Here is a 19,881-nt window from a genome sequence, read left to right as displayed (position 1 = left end):
TGAATTTGATAGGGGCAAGGAAAATAGGGCTCTATCATCCCAGTTACTTTCAAAGTTATGAAGAAATGGTAGTAAGGTCCAATCAGTACCTCAAAGAATTTATTTTGTGAAACGCTGTAAACAAAAAGCAAACTTTCTTTTGCACTCATATAGTATATTTTCTCAAAGTCATATAGCTAAAGGGAATGAGAGGTAAAATAGTATAGTGGTTAACAGGATGGGCTTCAAAGCCTAACTTCTTGGGTTCAAATCCTAGCTTGGTTACCATTTAACAGCTATCTGACCTTGTACAAGTCACATGCGTACAATGCGAGCAATAGTACTACCTGTATTATAGAGTTGTTATTAGATGTTGTTGATCGATATGCTTGGCACATTTTAGGCACTACATACATATACCTATTTCTATAGATGTATACATGTGTACCTATATTTAAAATAATGATTTTCTTTTTTAAAAGAAGCACATATTCATTGCAGAAAATTTTTTTGCAATTTTAAAAGTAAAATCTCTGGTCTAAGTGCAATAAAATGTTTTAGACTTTAGATATGAACTACAAAAACCTACCTCATCCACACCCAACCCCACTCCCAGAGGTATTTCATTTTATTTGCTTGCTATCAGTAATGAGAAGACCCAATTCACCACACAACTTCTGTTGTATGAGACTATTGTATTGCAGTGCAAGATAGTGTTTTAAATCTTTGTTAAATCAATAGGTGCAATATTACACCTCCCTGTTTGAATTTTCCTAGTGAAGTTAAACAATTTTAATAAGCCTATACATAGGTCAGTTATAGTTCTTTCATAAATGGTATATTCCTCATTATCCTTTTTAATTGAGTATTTGTCTTTTTTCTACTGATTTGTGAGAATGTTTTTATCTTAAGAGTGTCAAAAAGATGAATTGTTTTTGCCTTTTTCTTTTGCTTATTTGATTTTTTATGTAAAGAAATTTTCTACTGCTATGAATGTAAGTCATTACTTTATGGCTTTTAAATTAAAATTATAAGAATAGCCTCCCATATTTTCATTACTTTTATAGTTCAATTTTTTTACATGTAACATTTCATTCATCCGGTATTTAGTTAATAATTGTATGAGATAGGATTTTAAAATTAAGTTAAAATTCAATCAAGTCTTTATATTTTCAAGTACAAAAGTTTCCAAATTCAGCATTTACATTAAATTTTTTGAAAATAATACTAAAATATCATGTAAATTGTTACTTATTTGAATTGGAAATTCCCTATTACCATTTTTAATCTTTATAACAACTTATGTTATCTATGCTTCTATTATAAAATAAATGACAAGCCTACCAAAATAGGGAAGATGCTTATCATAGTTATATCATGTTAATTTAAACATGATTTTGGATTAATCATAATCCAAAAATGCATTTGATAAGCAATCTAACTCTTCTTCTAGTCCCTATAAAATTAACAAATGTCAAACAGTAATGTTTTAATTTTCAAAATATTCATATTAATATTCATTTTCAAAATATGTTTACTTGCATGCATTTCATTTATATTATTTCTTATTGAAGTTGACTTCTAAATGTATATTGCTTTAATGATAATAAGTATTAAGGGTATAGATTGTACTCACACAAATAACTCTTGAAAAGCCTAAGTTTAAATGGATCTATTTATAAATTGATGTCTTTTATTTTTTTTATTTTTTTTTGTGAGACGGAGTCTTGCTCTGTCGCCCAGGCTGGAGTGCAGTGGCGCTATCTCGGCTCACGGCAAGCTCCACCTCCTAAGTTCACGCCGTTCTCCTGCCGCAGCCTCCAGAGTAGCTGGGACTACAGGCACCCACCACCATGCCCAGCTAATTTTTTGTATTTTTAGTAGAGACAGGGTTTCACCGTGTTAGCCAGGATGGTCTTAATCTCCTGACCTCATGATCCGCCCGCATCGGCCTCCCAAAGTGCTGGGATTACAGGCGTGAGCCACCGCGCCTGGCCCAAATGATGTCAATTTTGAAAGATACTGGAAAGTATGTTTTGAGAGGGAAGAGGGAAGGAAAGAGTAGAATATGAAGTCAGTAAAACCTCGATATTTAGTGCCATCTTTGTTACTTACTAGTAACCTTATGAATATTATGTATATTTTTGATCCTTAATATCCTCACTTGATAATTTTAGAAAATGTTATGTACTTCACAGGATCATGGCTAGAATAAGAAAGTGAATATAAGTAAAATCCATCATAAAGTACCTGAAATATGTTGTAAACCAAAGTTATAATAGTAATTTTATTGTTGCTAATATTTCAGAGGAATAGCCACCAAACCAGTACTACTTATTATTTATTTCTATTTAACATGTAAAACATATAAAATAATATTCTTTCTGAGTGGTAACTTTGAAAAAGGACCAAAAGTATTAAAAATTAAAATAAAATCATGTATAATTTATAATCCTCCTCTAAAGATTAATAAAGTGTGCATATATTTCTAATTCAGAAATATGAAAATCTATGTGTAAATTTTTAAATTTTCTAAAAAATTGACAAATAAAAATTGTATTATTGTCATGGTGTACAATGTGATATTGTGAAATAAGCATTGTGGAATGACTAAATCAAGCTATAGAACATATTCATTACCTTACATACTTAATAATTTTTTGTGGTAAGAACACTTAAAATCTACTTTTAGTAATTTCCAAGTATACGTTATTGTTACTAACAGTAGTCATCATGAGTGACAATAGATCACTAGGATTTATTCCTCCTGTCAAACTGAAATTGTGTATCTTTTCATCAATATCTCCCAAATCACCCCACCCCCTAGGTTCTAATAACCACCATTTTTCTCTGTTTCTCTGAGTTTGACTTTTTTAGATTTCACGTATAAGTGAAATCATACAGTATTTGCCTTTCTTTGCCTAGCTTATTTCACTTGACATCATGTCTTCCAGTTCAATCCATGTTGTTGCAAATGACAGGATTTCTTTCTTTCCTAAGGCTGAATAGAATTCCCTTGTGTTTATATACCGCAATTTCTTTAACCATTCATTTATTGATGGACATTTACGTTGATTCCATATCTTGGCTATTGCAAACAGTGCTGCAGTAAACATGAGAGGGCAGATATCTCTTCAAAATACTGATTTCAATTCTTTTGGATATATGCCCAGAGATAAGATTGCTAAATCATATGGTAGTTCTATTTTTAATGTTTTGTGGATCTTCCATACTGTTTTCCACAATAATTATACTAATTTACATTCCCATCAACATTGTACAAGGGTTCTCTTTTCTCCACATCCTGGCCAACACTTATCTTTTGTCTTTTTGATAATAGTCATTCTAACAGGTATAAGATGATATCTTATTGTGGCTTTGATTTGCATTTCCCTGCTGATTAGTGAGGTTGATCATTTTTTTTTTCATATGCTTGTTAGCCATTTGTATGTTTGCTTTAGAGAAATATCTATTCAGGTCCTTTGCTGTGTGTTGATACTGATATGTAAAATATGCATACGAAATCAAAACCATAATTTATTTTTAATATATTTTTAATATGTCATGAATATTTTTCAATGTAATAGGATGTTTTTCATGATATTTACTTTAACGGATGCGACATATTTCATTATGTAAATGCAGTTTATTCTATTTGGGGAGATTTCGTTTCACTTTTCCACTAGAGTGACATAATTGAACATTCTTGTCATAAGTCTCTGTGTTTATCTCTGATATTCCCCTAGGAAAATTCATAGAAGTAGCATTTTGGAGTTGAAGGGAATGAATAGTCTTAAGGCTTTTAAAGTAGTTTTATCAAATCTTCTAAACTGAAGTATAAAGACGCATAGAAAAGTACACAAATTATAAGAATAGAAATTCAGGGATTTTTTAAAAAAAAACTTAGTGTATCCATGCTACTACCACCAAGATCATGAATTACAACATTACCTCAGGAGCCCCTCTCATGTTCCCTCCCAGTTATTAGCCTCTCCCCTGCCACCACCCTCTCCCAAAGATAAGCACTCTTTTGACTTCTAACACCTAGATTACTTTTGACTTTGAAATTACTATAAACAGAATCATCCAGTATATGCCCTTGTATTTGACATGTCCTGCTCAACATTATTTTTGTGATATTATTCTATGCTATTGCCTGTGCCATAGTTGGTCTAGTTTTTCTATGTATGGTATTCTATTGTGTGAATATGCCACAGTTTATCCATTCTGCTAATCAATGGACATTGGGTTGTGTCTATTATGGGGCTATTAGGAAAAATGCTGGTGTGATGTTCATGTCGTTTCCTGCATATATGTATATATTTATTTTTAATATACATGGAAGTAGTATGGCTAGGTCATAAGATGTGCACATTTGGCTTTGGAATAACCAAAAAACAGTTTTTCAATGTGGTCATTTCAGTTCATTTTCACCAGCAGTATATAAGACTTCTAGTTGATCCATATATTCATCAAGAGTATGTATTTTCAACCTTTATCCTTTTAACCATTTAAGGTGAATGTGAAATGGTATTTCATTGTGTTTTAATTTGCAATCACCTGACGATGAGTGCCATTTTTATATCCTCTTATGTGAAGTCATTATGCAAATCTTTTTGCCCATTAAAAATAATAGTTGTCTTTTTCTTACTGATACAGAAGTTATTTGGATACAAGTCCTTTGTCAGATCTATGCATTGTGGATATCTTTTTCCAACCTAAACTTTGCTTTATTTTTTTCTCTTAACAATCTTTCCTGATAAATGGAGTTTGATTTATCAATCTTTTCCTTTATAGCTAATGCTTTTTATGTCTTGTTTAAGAAATAATAAGTTTCTCTAAAATTGTTGAGATTTTTTTCTATATTTTCTTTTGAAAACTTTAGTTTTTTGCCTTTTACATTGAGGTCTGCAAACAATCTAGAATTGATGTTTTGTGTATGATGTGGAGAGTCAAGGTTCATATTTTTCAAATGACTAATCAGTTAACTTGGTGCTATTTACTGAAAAGATCATCCTTTTCCCACTTAAGTGACACCATCGTATAAATTAGGTAACGCTATATAGATGATTTGTTCTCACTTCAATCCCACACAGGCTTAATTATAATAAATATTCATGTCTGGTGGCAAACATTCTTAAACTTCGTTATTCTTCAAAGTTGCTTGGATATTCTTAGCCCTTTGCACTTACATGTAAATCTTAGGATTGGCATGTCAATTTCTACTATGAAATAGTTGCTGCAATTTTGATTGGAATTGCATTGAATTTATGGATTATTTGAAGAGGGCAGATATCTTTACAGTATTGGACTTTCTAATTCATGAAGAAGGTATAGTCCTCTATTTGTTTACATTTTCTTCAATGTCTCAGTAGTGTTTGTAGTTTCCAGGGTAGAAGCTTTACTTTTCGGTCTGAATCACCAAATTACTAGCAACAAATATAGTCATGCATTTCTTAACAAATGAGACATGTTCTGAAAAATGTGTCATTAAGTGATTTTGTTGTTGTACAATCATAGAGTGTACTTCCACAAAGATAGATGGTATAGCCTACTGCACACCCAGGCTGTATGGTACAGCATATTGCTCCTAGGCTACAAACCTGTACTGCATGTGACTTTACTGAATACCGTAGTCAATTGTCACACAAAAATATTTGTGTATCTAGACACAGAAAAGTTACTGTAAAAATACAGTATACAAATGATAAAAAATATAGTACAGCTGCATACGGCATTTACCATGAATGGAGCTTGCAGGACTCAAAGTTGCTCTGGTTGAGTTGGTGAGTGAGTGGTAGTGGTGAGCAAATGTGAAATCTAAGACATTATTATACAGTACTATACAGTTTACAAACACTGTATACTTAGGCTACACTAAATTTATGAAGACACATTTTTTTCTTTTTTTTTTCTTTTTTTTTTCTTTTTGTATTTTTAGTAGAGACGGGGTTTCACTGTGTTAGCCAGGATGGTCTTGATCTCCTGACCTTGTGATCCACCCACCTCAGCCTCCCAAAGTACCGGGATTACAGGTGTGAGTCACCACGCCTGGCCCATTTTTTTTCTTTAATGATAAGTTAACCTTAGCTTATAGTAACTTTTTTACTTTATAAACTTTTTTTTAAGTTTTTGACTCTGTAATAACACTTAGCTTAAAACATAAACACATTGAACACCTGTACAAAAATATTTTCATATCCTTATTGTGGCAGCTTTTTTATTTTTAATATTTTTGCTGTTTAAGCTTTTCTGTTAAAAAGTAAAACACAAACACGCACATGAGCCTAGGCCTACATGTATCGGGATCGTCGATAACACTGTCTTCCACTTCCACATGCTGTCCCCCACTGGAAGGTCTTCAGGGGCAATGAAATATCCATGAAACTACCATCTCATATGATAACAATGCCTTCTTTTGAACTAATTAAGAATATAGTAAATACATAAACCAATAACAGTTGTTTATTATCATAATCAACTATTGCATACTGTACATACTTGTCTGTGCTATATTTTTATACAACTGGCAGTGCAGTAGGTTTGCTTACAGCAGCATCACCACAAATATGAGAGTAATTCATTGCACTGTGACATCACTAGGTAATAAGAATTTTTCAGCTCCATTGTAATCTCATAGGATCACAGTCAGTCTGTTGTTGACTGAAATGTGAACGACTGTATAATAGGGCTCCAAGGAAGATCATAAAATTGCTTGTTTTCCAGAACTTTGACAAATACCTTTTACAGAAACTAATATAATAGATAAATAATAGTATAACATTGCTGTTTTCATTTGCATTTCATTGATTACTAACTGTTTGGATTTTGTCTTGTTTATTGGCTGTTTACATTTTTGTCAATTTCTTTTTATGTTCTTTATCCAGTTTTCCAGTAGATTTTTCCTTTTTTTACTCATTAAAAGATTTTTTTATATACTAAAATTATTACCCTGTGTCTGATATATGCTGCAAATATTTCCAGTTGTCATTTGTTTTAATTTTGATTATTGGCTTTAATTTATAAATGAATACGCATATTATATTCAAACTTTTTATATTCTTTTTTGCTTCTAAAAGGCTTCCCCACGCCAATATTTTATTCCAGTTCTTCTTACTATTTTTGTGCTTAACACTTTAATTTTTCTAAAATTTTTTGTGTTATGAAATCCATCTTAATATGTTTATTTCTAAAACAGACACTTTTGTTTATCTTAATATCAAAACATATACATTTGAAATTAACATTCAGAAATTGAAAGAATAAGGAAAGTAATCTTGTGTGAAATTAGGTCAAGATATGCTTAGATACTAAATTAACACATAAGGGAATTGAATGTGTTTAATTGTTTTCTTTCACCACAGGGAACATGTCGTATGAAGAGCACGGTTTTATAATACATAAAAGGATTATTAGAAAAATGATGTATTTTACTGGTCAGGTGTTTGTGTCTATACTTTGATGTGAATGCAAAATAGTAAATATAAATGTAAATTAATTTAAAACACATAGAATCTGATACAAACCTTACTCTTTTTCCACGTTATACATTACTCAAACCTGTTATATTTTACCGTGAACTGTTTGGAATACTCTCAATTCCTGGAAGCTGTTTTAAAGTGGAGAAGAGCACACAAAAAAATGTGTTAAAAGTTCTTGATTTCCACCCAACCATTAATTGATATTGCCAAAGAAAACTATTCAGAGCATTTTTCACTGATGGCTTTAGATATGTTACACCAGAATAATAATGATTCATTATTAAAATATGCAAAGTGTAATTTCTCAACAACATTTTGTTGTAGGAAGATGAGCTAGTACAGTAGTTTTCCTTATTAAATAATTTTTTACAAAAGTAATTGACATGGTTTGGCTGTGTCCCTACCCAAGTCTCACCTTGAATTGTGGTAATCCCCACATGTCAAGGCTGGAGCCAGGTGGAGATAATTGAATCATGGAAGAGGATCCCCCATACTGTTCTCCTGATAATCAGTAAGTTTCACAAGATCTGATAGTCTTATAAATGGGAGTTCCCCTGAGCAAGCTCTCTTCCCTGCTGCCGTGTAGAATGTGTTTTTGCTTCTCCTTTGCCTCTGCCATGATTGTGAGGCTTCCTCTGCCATGTAGAACGGTGAGTCCATTAAACCTCTTTCCTTTATAAATCACCCAGTCTCAGATATGTCTTTATTAATAGTGTGAGAGCAGAGTAATACAGTAATGAATTTACATTGTTCAAAATAAAAAAGGTACAGTTAAAAATATCTCACCCTACCCATCATCTGCTCTACCCTCACTGCTCATTGACCTTAATTCTGGAAACAAATCTACAAAATAAATTCCTGGGAATAAAATTTCTGGGTCAAAGTTCACATGCTTTTTATAGATATGGCCAAACTGCCTTCCACAAGAGGCACACAAATGTATACTTCCCACCAGCCACGTAGAAGAGTCTGCATTTTCCCACAGCCTTGGCAGCATAGTGTATCTGCAGACTTGAATTTTTGCCAGTGCAATAGATGAAGCTCTAATTTTCATTTCTCTCATTATTACCAAGGCTAAGCTTCTGTTCATGCATTTAAAATCCTTTGTATTTTCTTTTCTGTGAACTGTCGTTATCTTTTGTCCAATTTTCTTTTGGGTTATTGGCCTTTTTCTTATTAATTTGCAGAAGGTCTTTTGTGTGTTAGGAAAATTAGTCCCTTAGACATGAGTCGCAAACATTTATTTTTCATAATTGTTCATTTGTTTTTGATTTTGCCTATGGCTTTTTTGGTCATGCAGAAACTTTTGATTTTTTATATAGTCCAGTTTACTGATATTTTTGTCTGTTAATTAAAGTTATTTAACTTGAGGATACAATTTACATTTTTTTGCGGTTGGCTACTATAGACGTATATTGCTTCTTACACTGAAAAAATAATAATCCTGAATTTGGAAATTGTTTTTAACAAACTTTTGTTGAAGGTCCATCATATTTAGGAACAGAGCTTGTTTGACCCAGAAATCAAAGGTCAGTGAGCAATGTAAATAAAAAGTTAAATAGCATGAAGTAAATGTTATGATGGCGGGAAAAACAAGGTCTGAGAGGATAAACCTAAAGCAACATCATAATTAAGCTGAAAATTTCGTCTCATGATAAGCTATCATTTCATTCTTCCAGATGTTAGTCAAATCTGACCCATTACACTGTTTTCTGTCAGGAATTGTTTTACCTCTATTACAAGGAACGGATAGTATAGGAGGATGATAAGGAAACCAGCAATCTTAGTTAAACGTTATACAGATTTCTGTGCTTATATATGAAGCCTAAATGAAACGTGAACAATTTCATGATCAGATAAAAAGGAGTTCATCGCTCAGTTTTAGAGATTTTAGGAAAATATGATGGCTATTATCTCAGTAGCTTCAGAGTCTAGAGGCTTTTAGATGTTGTTAGTTGAAGCTGTAAAACGCTTTTTACGTCTACTTGTGAGTAGAAAATGATCCAATAAAAATAAAAGGTTTAGTTACCTCCTTTAAAATGCTTGAAAAATAAGTTGAGGACATCATTAGATCATGTATTACAGACGTAGGAGTATATCTGTAACATCACCTACATCACACATACGTGTGTGCACGCACGCGTGCACACACACACACACACACACAAGAGTTCAGCACCACAGGTGTAGTTATGGATGTGAACTCACAAAACACAAATCAAGCAAAGAGAACAATATCTCAATTCATGATTCATGGACATTCTGTGCTATCTGAAACACGATGCTTCTTTTGCCCAACTCTCACCCACACAGGAAAAGGCTGCCAAGAATGAGAGGCAAGATGTGTGCAGGTCACCTTCAACAGTAGCCACCACCTGTATTTCCCATCAATCTTTTACACCATTGTAGTCACGTGGATCCAAGGACTGTATTCCAACTGACAGCTCCCGCAGTGAGGTGCAGTTCCATACAACAAAGCCAGGCCCAACATCTCCTATTCATCTTAAAGTTAGTGTTTCCCAGGAAACAGTGCTGTGGGAGCCTGGGGTCAGTCCTAGACTGACCTGCAACAGCCCAGGCTGGATGTTAATCCTTTGCTTATACATTCTCATGAATTTTTCACAACATATATACATGCATTTACAAGATGTTTCACTGTACATATTGTTTACATATACAATCTTGTTTAAAATTCATTTTTCTATACATTAATTGATTTTTTTCTCGACAACTTTCTCTTTTTCATCTCCTAACTCTTGCATCCAATTAAAGAATGTACTGTTCATTAGTGACTTATTTAAAAAGTATCTAAAACAATTGTTCCAAACCATGTGACATTGTTTATGTGACACACTAGTATATTATCTAGTTTATTTTTAAAATCTTCTCTATTATTATTCATAATATATTGTTATGGAGCAGATGTATATTATAAAATTTTATTCATATTGCAGTGTAATATTTTGTATTACAATGGTATTATTAATAGTCTCATAAAGAGCTATCATTACAAGTTTAAATTCTTTATTCTGGGTTGCCGGTTTTAACTCTTGATATTCTGAAGAAAATAGCTTTACTCTTGTTTATTCTGGCTCTCTTTTTTTTTTTTTTTTTTTGTAGAGATGGGAGTGTTGCTATGTTGTCCAGGCTGGCCTCAAACTCCTGGGCTCAAGCAGTCCTCCTGCCTCAGCCTCCCAAAGTGCTGGGATTACAGGCAAGAGCTACAGTGCCCAGCCTATCCTGGCTCTTTACTTACATGTAAGCTTGAGCAATAATCACTACTACTTAATAACTTTATTTAGAGTATTGCTCTAAGGTATGTTCAGGGATGACTTTACTGAGTCCTAACAGTAATCCTATGAAGCAGATGCTATCATTGTCCCCAATCTATAGAGGAGGCATCGAGAGTTAGAGAAAACTTGGCTAAAATGTTAGGCAAGAACTAGAACCAGAATTGAAATCCAAGTGGCCTAACTCTAGACCTCACAATGCTTAATACCATGTCATACTGCTTCCAAACCTGTTTAATGTTTTTTCAACCCCAACATCATCATCCATGTGTGATAGTGGGATCATAATAATATCTATATCATAGCATAGTTGGATGGGTTAAGGAAGTCTACAAATGTGAAACTTCTAAGGATGATGGTTGGCATATACTGATCTCTTAATAAAAATAACCTATAATCATTCTGTTATAGTCTACTCTAATCCAAGTGTTCTTTTTACTTCTCATCTCAACCACCTGCTTCTGTTTACTAGGACTCACAAACTATAGCTCACAAAACGCATAACTTACCAATTTTCCTTGTACATAAAAGGACTTCCTTTTACAATCTTCCATGACATAAAAGAAAGCTAGAAGCAAGTATAGTAGAAGAAATGATTGCTATACAAACAAAATTATAGTTGGTTTGGTTTTAATTTTAGGATGCGCACTGAATAAAAATCACTCATTTGGGATTTAGAAGACCTGTGTTACATATCTGGTGCTAATGCTGGATAACTTGGCTTATTCATTTTTATAACTGCAAAGGAAGTGTGTCTGGCATATAATACACAACACACCAGTATATTTAGTAACTGAGTGAATAAATGAAAGATGTATTTCTTTACTTTATCAGTTGCAGTTGGCTATGCCTTTGTGTAAGGTGTGTGTTTTGAAATTCCAAAAAGGTATTAGTTTCTTTAAAGCAAAGAATTTTTGTAGCGTGTTAATGAATAATTTCTAATACACTGGTTAAATCCCAACATTTAATATATGTAAATAATCAATATTATGCTGCTAAAATAACAAAAATCAGCAAGATTCTGTAACATTTCATGATAAATAACTTTTGAAAATATATTTTTAAACATTTTGGCTTATGCCTTGAGAATTATTTACCTTTTTAAAATGTATTTTCCTTTTAGGTTTCCAGAGCTTTACCTGAGAAACAAGGAGAAATTGAAGCTCAAATAAAAGACCTTGGGCAGCTTGAAAAAAAGCTTGAAGACCTTGAAGAGCAGTTAAATCATCTTCTCCTGTGGTTGTCTCCTATTAGGAATCAGTTGGAAATTTATAACCAACCAAACCAAGAAGGACCATTTGACCTTAAGGTAGGGACTTTTTGCTTTCAATATTTTTTCTTTTTTAAGAAAAATGGCAATATCACTGAATTTTCTCATTCGATATCATTATTAAAGAAAAAATATTAGTAGTGTAGGAGTCAGTAGATGGAAAATTATTAAGAGGAAACATCAGGGGTAAGAGGGATTCTGGCTAAACCAACCTCACAGGATTCTTGCTGAAGATAGGCCAGGGTTATCAGACAACCCCTGGGGAATGGTGGAGAATACTGAGGGTGATCAGGTACCACGGATAAAGGGTTCTTGTAAAACGGACAGGCTTCTTTGCTGAAACTGGATTTTACAGAGGAGTGCGAAGATGAGCCCAGGCGAAGGTTCAGAAGCCTGACTAAAGTTGAGTCAAGCAGGGAATCTTTGTCATCATCATCATCGTTGTCATAATGATAATCATAATAATTATTATTTTACTAGAATATGCTGCTTTTTCCTCAGCATTTACTAGAAATAAGGTCTTCATTAAACTCATGTTACTAGAATGCCTGCATCGTATTTGTTACTATGATACATTTTCTATCCCTGTTTTAATTGTGCTTAATACATATTCATAGATTCCTTATCCAAAATTGAAGTTGTTTATGAGATTAGGTTCCTAAAATATAATGTCTGGGCTGTTTTGTAGACATTGTAAAGCCCTCTCAGACTGACTACACTTTACCTTTCTATCTTCTCATTCTGCCAGCAATCTCTCCGTATAGTCTGGTCACATCAAATTACTTGGTACCTTTCCATCCATGTAATTTCATGTCATACCTGTGATCTTGGTTTTCTCTCTTCTTTAAATGACTTCTTTCAGTTTATTTTGAAACAATGAATTTTCTTCCATTCTTTAAGAATGAATTCAAAGTCATTGCCTCTTCCAACTTTTCTTCCGTACCCCAAGTAGAGTTAGAATCCCTGTTAGGATTTCTTATAAACCTCTTTATTCATCTCCCATTGTTCATATGTTGATTTACAATTAAATTTTATACACCTGAATATTTCATTACACATCTGCACTGTTCTTTGAGTGCAGAGGGCATTCTCTTATTTATCTCCGCGTCTCCACTCATATCATACGCACTCAGCCTAGGATCCAGTAAATGATGCTTACTTGTGTTTTTAAGTCAATGAATAAAGACAGTACCAAGGCACCCAGAATACGAATGAGATACTGCAGGTAAGCATAAGGCTTCAGACAGTCCTGCCAATTGAACACCACTATCTCCTTCTTTTAGTGTCCTTGTAAATGCTGATTGATCCTCTTTTCTCCCTTTCAAGGAATCTATTCCAAAGGTTCTTTCAATATGCTGCCCCGTTCTGCGTCTCCTTATTCACCCAAATCTTTAAGTAGCCAATCAAATAAACCAAATCGTTGAAATTACAATCTATTAATGAATGTATTGTTGGGCAACTTCAGAGTAAAAAGGATAAGTAACATTTTGGAGTAGTTTTTTCTTTTATTTAATTGACTTTAATTGTTAAATTTATTTACTGTCCAGTATTGTAAAAACCTAACATTTTAATCTCCATTTAGCTGTTGTTTTGCTGGAACTGAGAGCAAAGGGAAAAGGAAGTTTGAGAATATTCTAGTGAAGGGGAAGTAAAAGTTTGGGGAAGATGGGCATGAGTGACAAGGAGATAGAGAGAAGTTTGCTACAACTAAAATGAGTTAGATTAGCAAAATGTTCTCCACTATGTTTACCTTACTTCCTCCTGACACTTATGTCTACCATTCTGATAGCTACACCCCCAAGAGCAGATGGCACTGTGGAAGTCACAAGTAGACATCATTTCACCAGTACAAAACTCAGCCTGCTCAGCCAGTGGCACAGTCTTGGGTTCAGTCTGATGATTAAATTTATGAGACACAATAGGCTTTACCTAGTAACAAATTTAGTTAGCTTTAAGAAATTATACAGGACGGGTAACAACAGCTTGCACATTAAAGGCACAGTGGAAGTCTTGATACCAAGACGTGGCTTCTGATGTCCCATCACCCTGCATTTTAGTCATACATGATCACAAGGGGCAAGACTGGGTGAGTACAAAACACATCATCGTCTCAGGGAAGCTGTCAGTTCTAGGATCCTGACCATTTCTCCACTTAGCTAGTACATAATGTACTCAGAGGTGTTTGACTAGCTCCTATTCACCAGTACAATTACATCTCATGAATACTGATTTTTCACTGCTCAATAAACGACCCCAACAAGAAAGTACAGTTACTTGGCCCAATACACAATAACCTTAGCCAAATTCTCAATTATCTTATATCCAGTATATTCTTAACAAGTAATTGATGTAATATTGCAAAGAGGAAAGGCCATAAAGTCTTTCCTCCCAACCAGAAATAGCTTTTTGTAGCTCACGGTAAAAGCACATTCTACTCTTTTAAATGCAATCTTTGGTTAAAATGTGCCTCTTTATTATAATAATTTAAAAAATACTCAGTGCTAGCTATCTCTCTTCCTGGAATACATTTAAGAAAAGATTTTTTTTTAAATCCCTTGGTACAAATAGATCCTGTTTACTCAACCAAAACGACTTTAGTCCCAGTCTGTGCCCCCCAGAATGGTTTTCAAATAATGAAAACCTGCATTGGGTCTTTGATTGTCTATGGCCCATAGGGTTCTGCCAAATGGGTCCCTGCAGTTTGAAGTGAAAGCCATGCTCGGCTGTGTTAATCACTTTTCTTTATCAAAGCTACAAGTCACCACTCTCACTGCTGTGTGTAGTTTCTAAGAGTCATGATATTTGCCTCCTGCAGCTTGTTTTAAATCACTGAGGGGAGACGGAGCTGCTTTTTTCCTGGCAGAAAACTCCTTGGCTTCAGTCCTCTGAGCATATTCCGAGTTTTTTTTATCTCTGGAGTGCAGATTTCAAAAATACTCTTTTAAGCCTTTTTCTTCTGCTTGTGGCTGTGTCCAAGGTGGGGGGAGGGGAAACATAAAATCATAGATTCGATGACTTGAGAGTTTCTCCCAACAATTCTCAAACCCCTAGCTGATAATTAGGAAATGGTGACCTGTGTGAATAATAATTTACCTTGTTTTTTATCCCTCTTTGTCTAGCTTCCATTCCTTGTCACTAATAAATGATTTATTAAGATTGCACAGTTTTTCTGATTTAAGATATGGGATATTAGTCCTTACAGCCTGCTGTATTCCTCTGCTTAAAGGAATTAAACTATTTTTCCATTAAAGGAAGATGGGACACTGGACTTTGCTTTACTTAGTTTCAAACTACTGAACACCAAAAATAAAATTTTTAGGGAGTTTTGAGCACATGCCCTTTTTTTAACACAAGGAAAAAAAAAACTGCCTTTAATAAAATCTTAAGAAAGAGTTAATGCAAAGAAAGTAGATATACGAACAGCCACGCCCCTAGCTCCAAATCCTAAATGTAAATAAACTTGCTTTGTCTGGCCATGGTGGCCATGGCTGCCTCAGAAACAAAGGGTCTGAGGCCTTGCCATTCGGGTAGTTTGTTTTCTCTAGTCAAACTCTGAGCACACCTGTTAGAAAAATATGTAATACCCTCTCTCTGTGAGCCTCAGTTTTGTCTGCTTGGTACTTCACGCTTATTGATGAAACGCAGCTAGCTGTGTAATGAAACCCAAATAAAAAAGCTTTAAGGGCTGTGTTCTAATTCATTGTTTATGCCGGAGTGAAAATTGACTGCACATTGCTTGGTTTGTGCAATTTACTCCCGAAATATTCCTATTCAGGAAATCTTGCAAATAGCAATATTCATCTTGAAAATCACCTCACAGAACCCTTAGCAAGCTGAGAAACATAATCAATGAGATCGTGATGTGGAGGGTGAAAATTAGGCGTAATCACAGCCCTTTCCCATCAGTCAGCCCACTAGAAGGCATGCCTTTGAATTTTGATTTTCAAATATACTCTCAATTTAGACATAAAATATGTTGATTTCAGATTTCAGAAATGATAATTGAATGCTAAGATCCCGGGACCAGTTTAGAATTTCTATAAAGGGTCTTATGTTTTTAATCTTTAATGAATGCTTTCAATAATGAGCTAGAGGTATACTATTTATCTGACATAAGACTGACTATTGCTTTCCAAACTTTTTATTAAAATATGAGGTGTGGCGGGACACATAATTTTATGTTAAGGCTTAGTGACTGAAATACTTTCATCTTAATCACAGGGAGGGGGTTTTTTCCTACCCTCAAGAATCACTTTCCTTCTGTGGTTTATAAATAAACATGACATGTGGCTCTGCTGGCTCTTCCTTGCAGTATAAGGAGCATAATTGCCCATAATGTCAAATCCACAATGAAAACTACCAAAGGACTCAATTGTAGTGACTGACCATTAAAGTCACTGAACACTGTGTGTGTTCACACTGCTGCGAGTGTTGTCAAAGAAAAATTGCACTAGACAACAAGTTTCTTAAGAAAGACTGTGTTCAAAACTTTTGCAATAAAGGAGAGAGATTGAACTCAATTCTGCTGAAATAAAAGGCAGGAGAACCTTTAAGTGCTGAGATGAGTTAGTGAGAAAGTACTAGATATCAGGAGGGAGGTTAGTCAATGTGCTTAGTTAGGCCGTCTGTGTTTGCTGATTGGCACTTATCAAAGTTAGATTCCTATCCTCCCAACAGAAGACTAGCAGATCGGGGCACTATCTTTTTTGATGATTCTGTATCAAAGTCCCAGCTCCCAAGTCCTTGAGAAAGTTTATTCCTGAGGTATAAAAGTGGCAAGAGGCTAGGAGAATATTTTTGTCTCAAAAAAGTAGAGAAATAATTTATAAAGTTTTCTAGAGTAAATGCTCTAAGCAAAGGAAGGTCAGGTCTAAAGTCAGGAAGAAATCTGTCTCAAATGTAGTCAATCTCAGGGTATTTTTAAAGCTTTCTTTGTCAACCCTCCATTTTGTTCAAGGGAAACCAGTTTTCCCATTGAAAAACTTAGGAACGCTAGTTCATCTAGTTCATTTCAGCAGGTTTCTGTTGTTGAAGGACTAGCTGAACTAACTCTGACACTTGGTAGTAATCAGACATTTCATGAAGGAGATTTCTATGAAAGTTAGAAGGAAGACAAAGATTAATGGCTGAAGCAGACTGCAAACTCAGTTTTTGAGTCCGGAAGACAGCAAGTCAAAAAGATTCCTAGAAGCTGGGCTGTAGGCATTCTCAGATGGTAGAGTGATGATGGCAGTAGCAATCTGATGGGTTTCTTGGAGCATGGCATGGAAGAGGTTGGAGTTTAATGAACTTTTTGCATGGCCTACAAAGCAGCAGCTCCAGGCATGAAAGTTGTCTATACATAATTTACTGTGGTGGTGAGTCCTTTGTAGTTTATAGCAAGTCATCCAGCTTCTGCTTGCAGGGCTTCTTTAGATATTGTGGGGAAATGGCAGCTATAAGACAACCTAGAGAAGAGAGTCTTTATCTCAATAATAATATGGGCAGTCACGTTTTAGTTCTCAGTGACACCAAGTCAGGATGGTGGGAGAAAAATTTGAAATGTTAATTTGGAGAATCGTAGCCAGATCGTAACGGAAATAAACTGAAAATTGGTAAGGACGGACAAAATGTGTAAGACAGCAGGATCCAGTTCAATTTATAGGTAGGTAAAAAAAAATCATGTAGTTTACAAAGAAATGCAAAATAGATCAAAGACAATGAACAGGACTAGAATCTGATAACCCCAAGGGTTACTGAAACTCTATCTCTACCATCACCCTTTTGATCAGTGTTAATCAAAGTAAGACTTTCCTTGTTTACAAAATAACACTGGCCTATTTATTTATATAGGGGTAGCAAAAATGGTAATTTACCAAATAGGCTATTTTAAGTGTGCTTAGCTGGAAGTTTTCATGAATCACAAGCTGAGTAAGTTTCAGAGATATACTGTACAGCATAGTGCCTATAGTTAACAATACTGTACTGTACAATTAGAAATTTGCCGAGGGCAGAGTTTAAGTGTTCTTACCACAAAATACTACTACTCTCAGTTTAGGAGCAGTAGTACATAAGGTGAGAGGAAACTTTTGGAGGTAGCGCATAGGTTTATGGCATAGATTGTGCTGTTGGTTTTGTATATATACTTTATCTCCAAACTCATCAAGTTCTATGCATTAAATATGTACAGCTTTCTGTTTGTCCATCATACCTCAATAAAGTAGTTTAAAAAATATGAAACCTCAGATTTGATTTTTTAAAAGTCTCCAAAGGTTAGGAAGGCAAGTCAAGAACTTGACATCAGATTTTACCTGAAGTAAAATAGCTATAGATTCAGCTGAAGTGTTCTGTCTTCCAGGTTCCTAAAATACCCTAGGTTTCCTGGGTCTCCTAAGAATAGACCTTCCTTACTCAGTTGTAAGATTGGGAATTCTGTAAGCCAGGTACCAGGACAGTTTTCCCAAAAGGGGCTTATATTAGCTCCATATAGTCAAGAGTAGCTCCTTAAAACTGGTCACATCCGACTCTATGCGCTTAATTCTCAAATATGACATTCCAGTCAAAACCTTGGTTATATATTTTTTTCAATTATGTCTTGTTACATAAATATATTTATTGAACCTATGCAAATAATTATATTGCCATGAAAATAAGAATACTCGGTAGGAATTTCTGAATTTTACAGGGATCAGGCAGGGATAAAAAGATTAATGTTTCATTCTGTTTACAAAAGCATAATCTTAATTCTCATGAGTTATAGATAAGAGAAAATGGAAAGGCGTTTCTTATATTTAGCAAACAGAACATTAAAATATGAGGAATATTTTAAACAAAAGCCATAATCAAATCCTTTATCAGTTCATTCAGGCCCACGTAATTAATTCTTGTCTTGCTTGATCTTGAGTTAGTAGTTTCATGAACTCATCAGCTTCTTCACAGAGTTTCATAAATCCTGACTCTGTCCAATGGTATAATCTCAAAGTTATTTAAGCAATGGCATCAGAAGTCTGTGTCCCAGAGTACCTGTCTCAAAGATGGTCCTGTTTTACCAAAGATGATGCATTCTGACCTCTAACTGATTGTATGAGCACTCAGGGAAGCATCAGCATAAACCAAAAACTATCTGTGAATGACAAAAGACTTAAAATGGCCGTGATTAAAGATCTGATTCATTCGACAAGAAAATTTGTTTTTATTTTTTTTCCCTGGTGACATGCCACATTTTAAAATAACAACTGGAGTTAGGACTGATTACATGATATTATTATCGGATAAAGTAGCACCAGGATATATCGTGGATACCTACAGCACCTAGAGCACTAACAAAGTTCTAAGGATTTATTATAATTTTTCAAGTATTTATACTAATAATAGTTGACCCATACAACTATAACCTAGTGAAGGTTCAGCATCTCTTCTTGTCAAAGCGTTTTATGCAACTCAGCATACCAAATGAACCTAGTTATTTTTAACATCCTTCATTTTACGAGGGTGCAGGAACAAATCCTTTGAAATTTTTCAAACCAATCTGAGATAAAAAAAATTTTATTTAGGAATTGACCTGGGAAAAGCAAAATATGAAAGATTGTAAAATAACAAAAGGTTTGAATACTTGGCTGCATAGGATCAAGAATGCATGCCTACCTATGTAACCAAGATGACAATAAAAGATTTCAAAAAGAAATATAGAAGGACACATGACCGTAACAGTTTTTAGTTCTTCCCAAAGAGAAAACACTACTTTCTAAAAAAATTCAAGGACATACAAAATCACCACAGGTACTTATTCTGATAAGAAACAGAATATTTGTTTCCTATACAGATTACCCAAAATATAAAAAAAAAACAAATTTTGCAATCTCTTATTAAGAGAAGACCAATA

General features: G+C 34.2%; 1 protein-coding gene across 4 annotated transcripts in view; it reads left to right on the top strand.

Moving 5' to 3' along the window:
- DMD (dystrophin) overlaps positions 1-19,881 on the top strand; it is a 2,284,432-nt gene that overhangs the window by 1,495,261 nt on the left and 769,290 nt on the right. For all 4 annotated transcript variants that reach the window (XM_063634262.1, XM_063634265.1, XM_063634264.1 and 1 more), the window contains exon 48: positions 11,874-12,059. In XM_063634262.1, coding sequence (XP_063490332.1) covers positions 11,874-12,059 — 186 coding nt within the window. The remainder of the gene's footprint in view (positions 1-11,873; positions 12,060-19,881) is intronic.

The sequence above is a fragment of the Symphalangus syndactylus genome, chromosome X, assembly GCF_028878055.3.
Source record: "Symphalangus syndactylus isolate Jambi chromosome X, NHGRI_mSymSyn1-v2.1_pri, whole genome shotgun sequence".
In the NCBI taxonomy this organism is placed as follows: Eukaryota; Metazoa; Chordata; class Mammalia; order Primates; family Hylobatidae; genus Symphalangus; species Symphalangus syndactylus.
The sequence above is the reverse complement of the archived record's forward strand: the minus strand, read 5'-3'. Positions and strand labels throughout refer to the sequence as shown.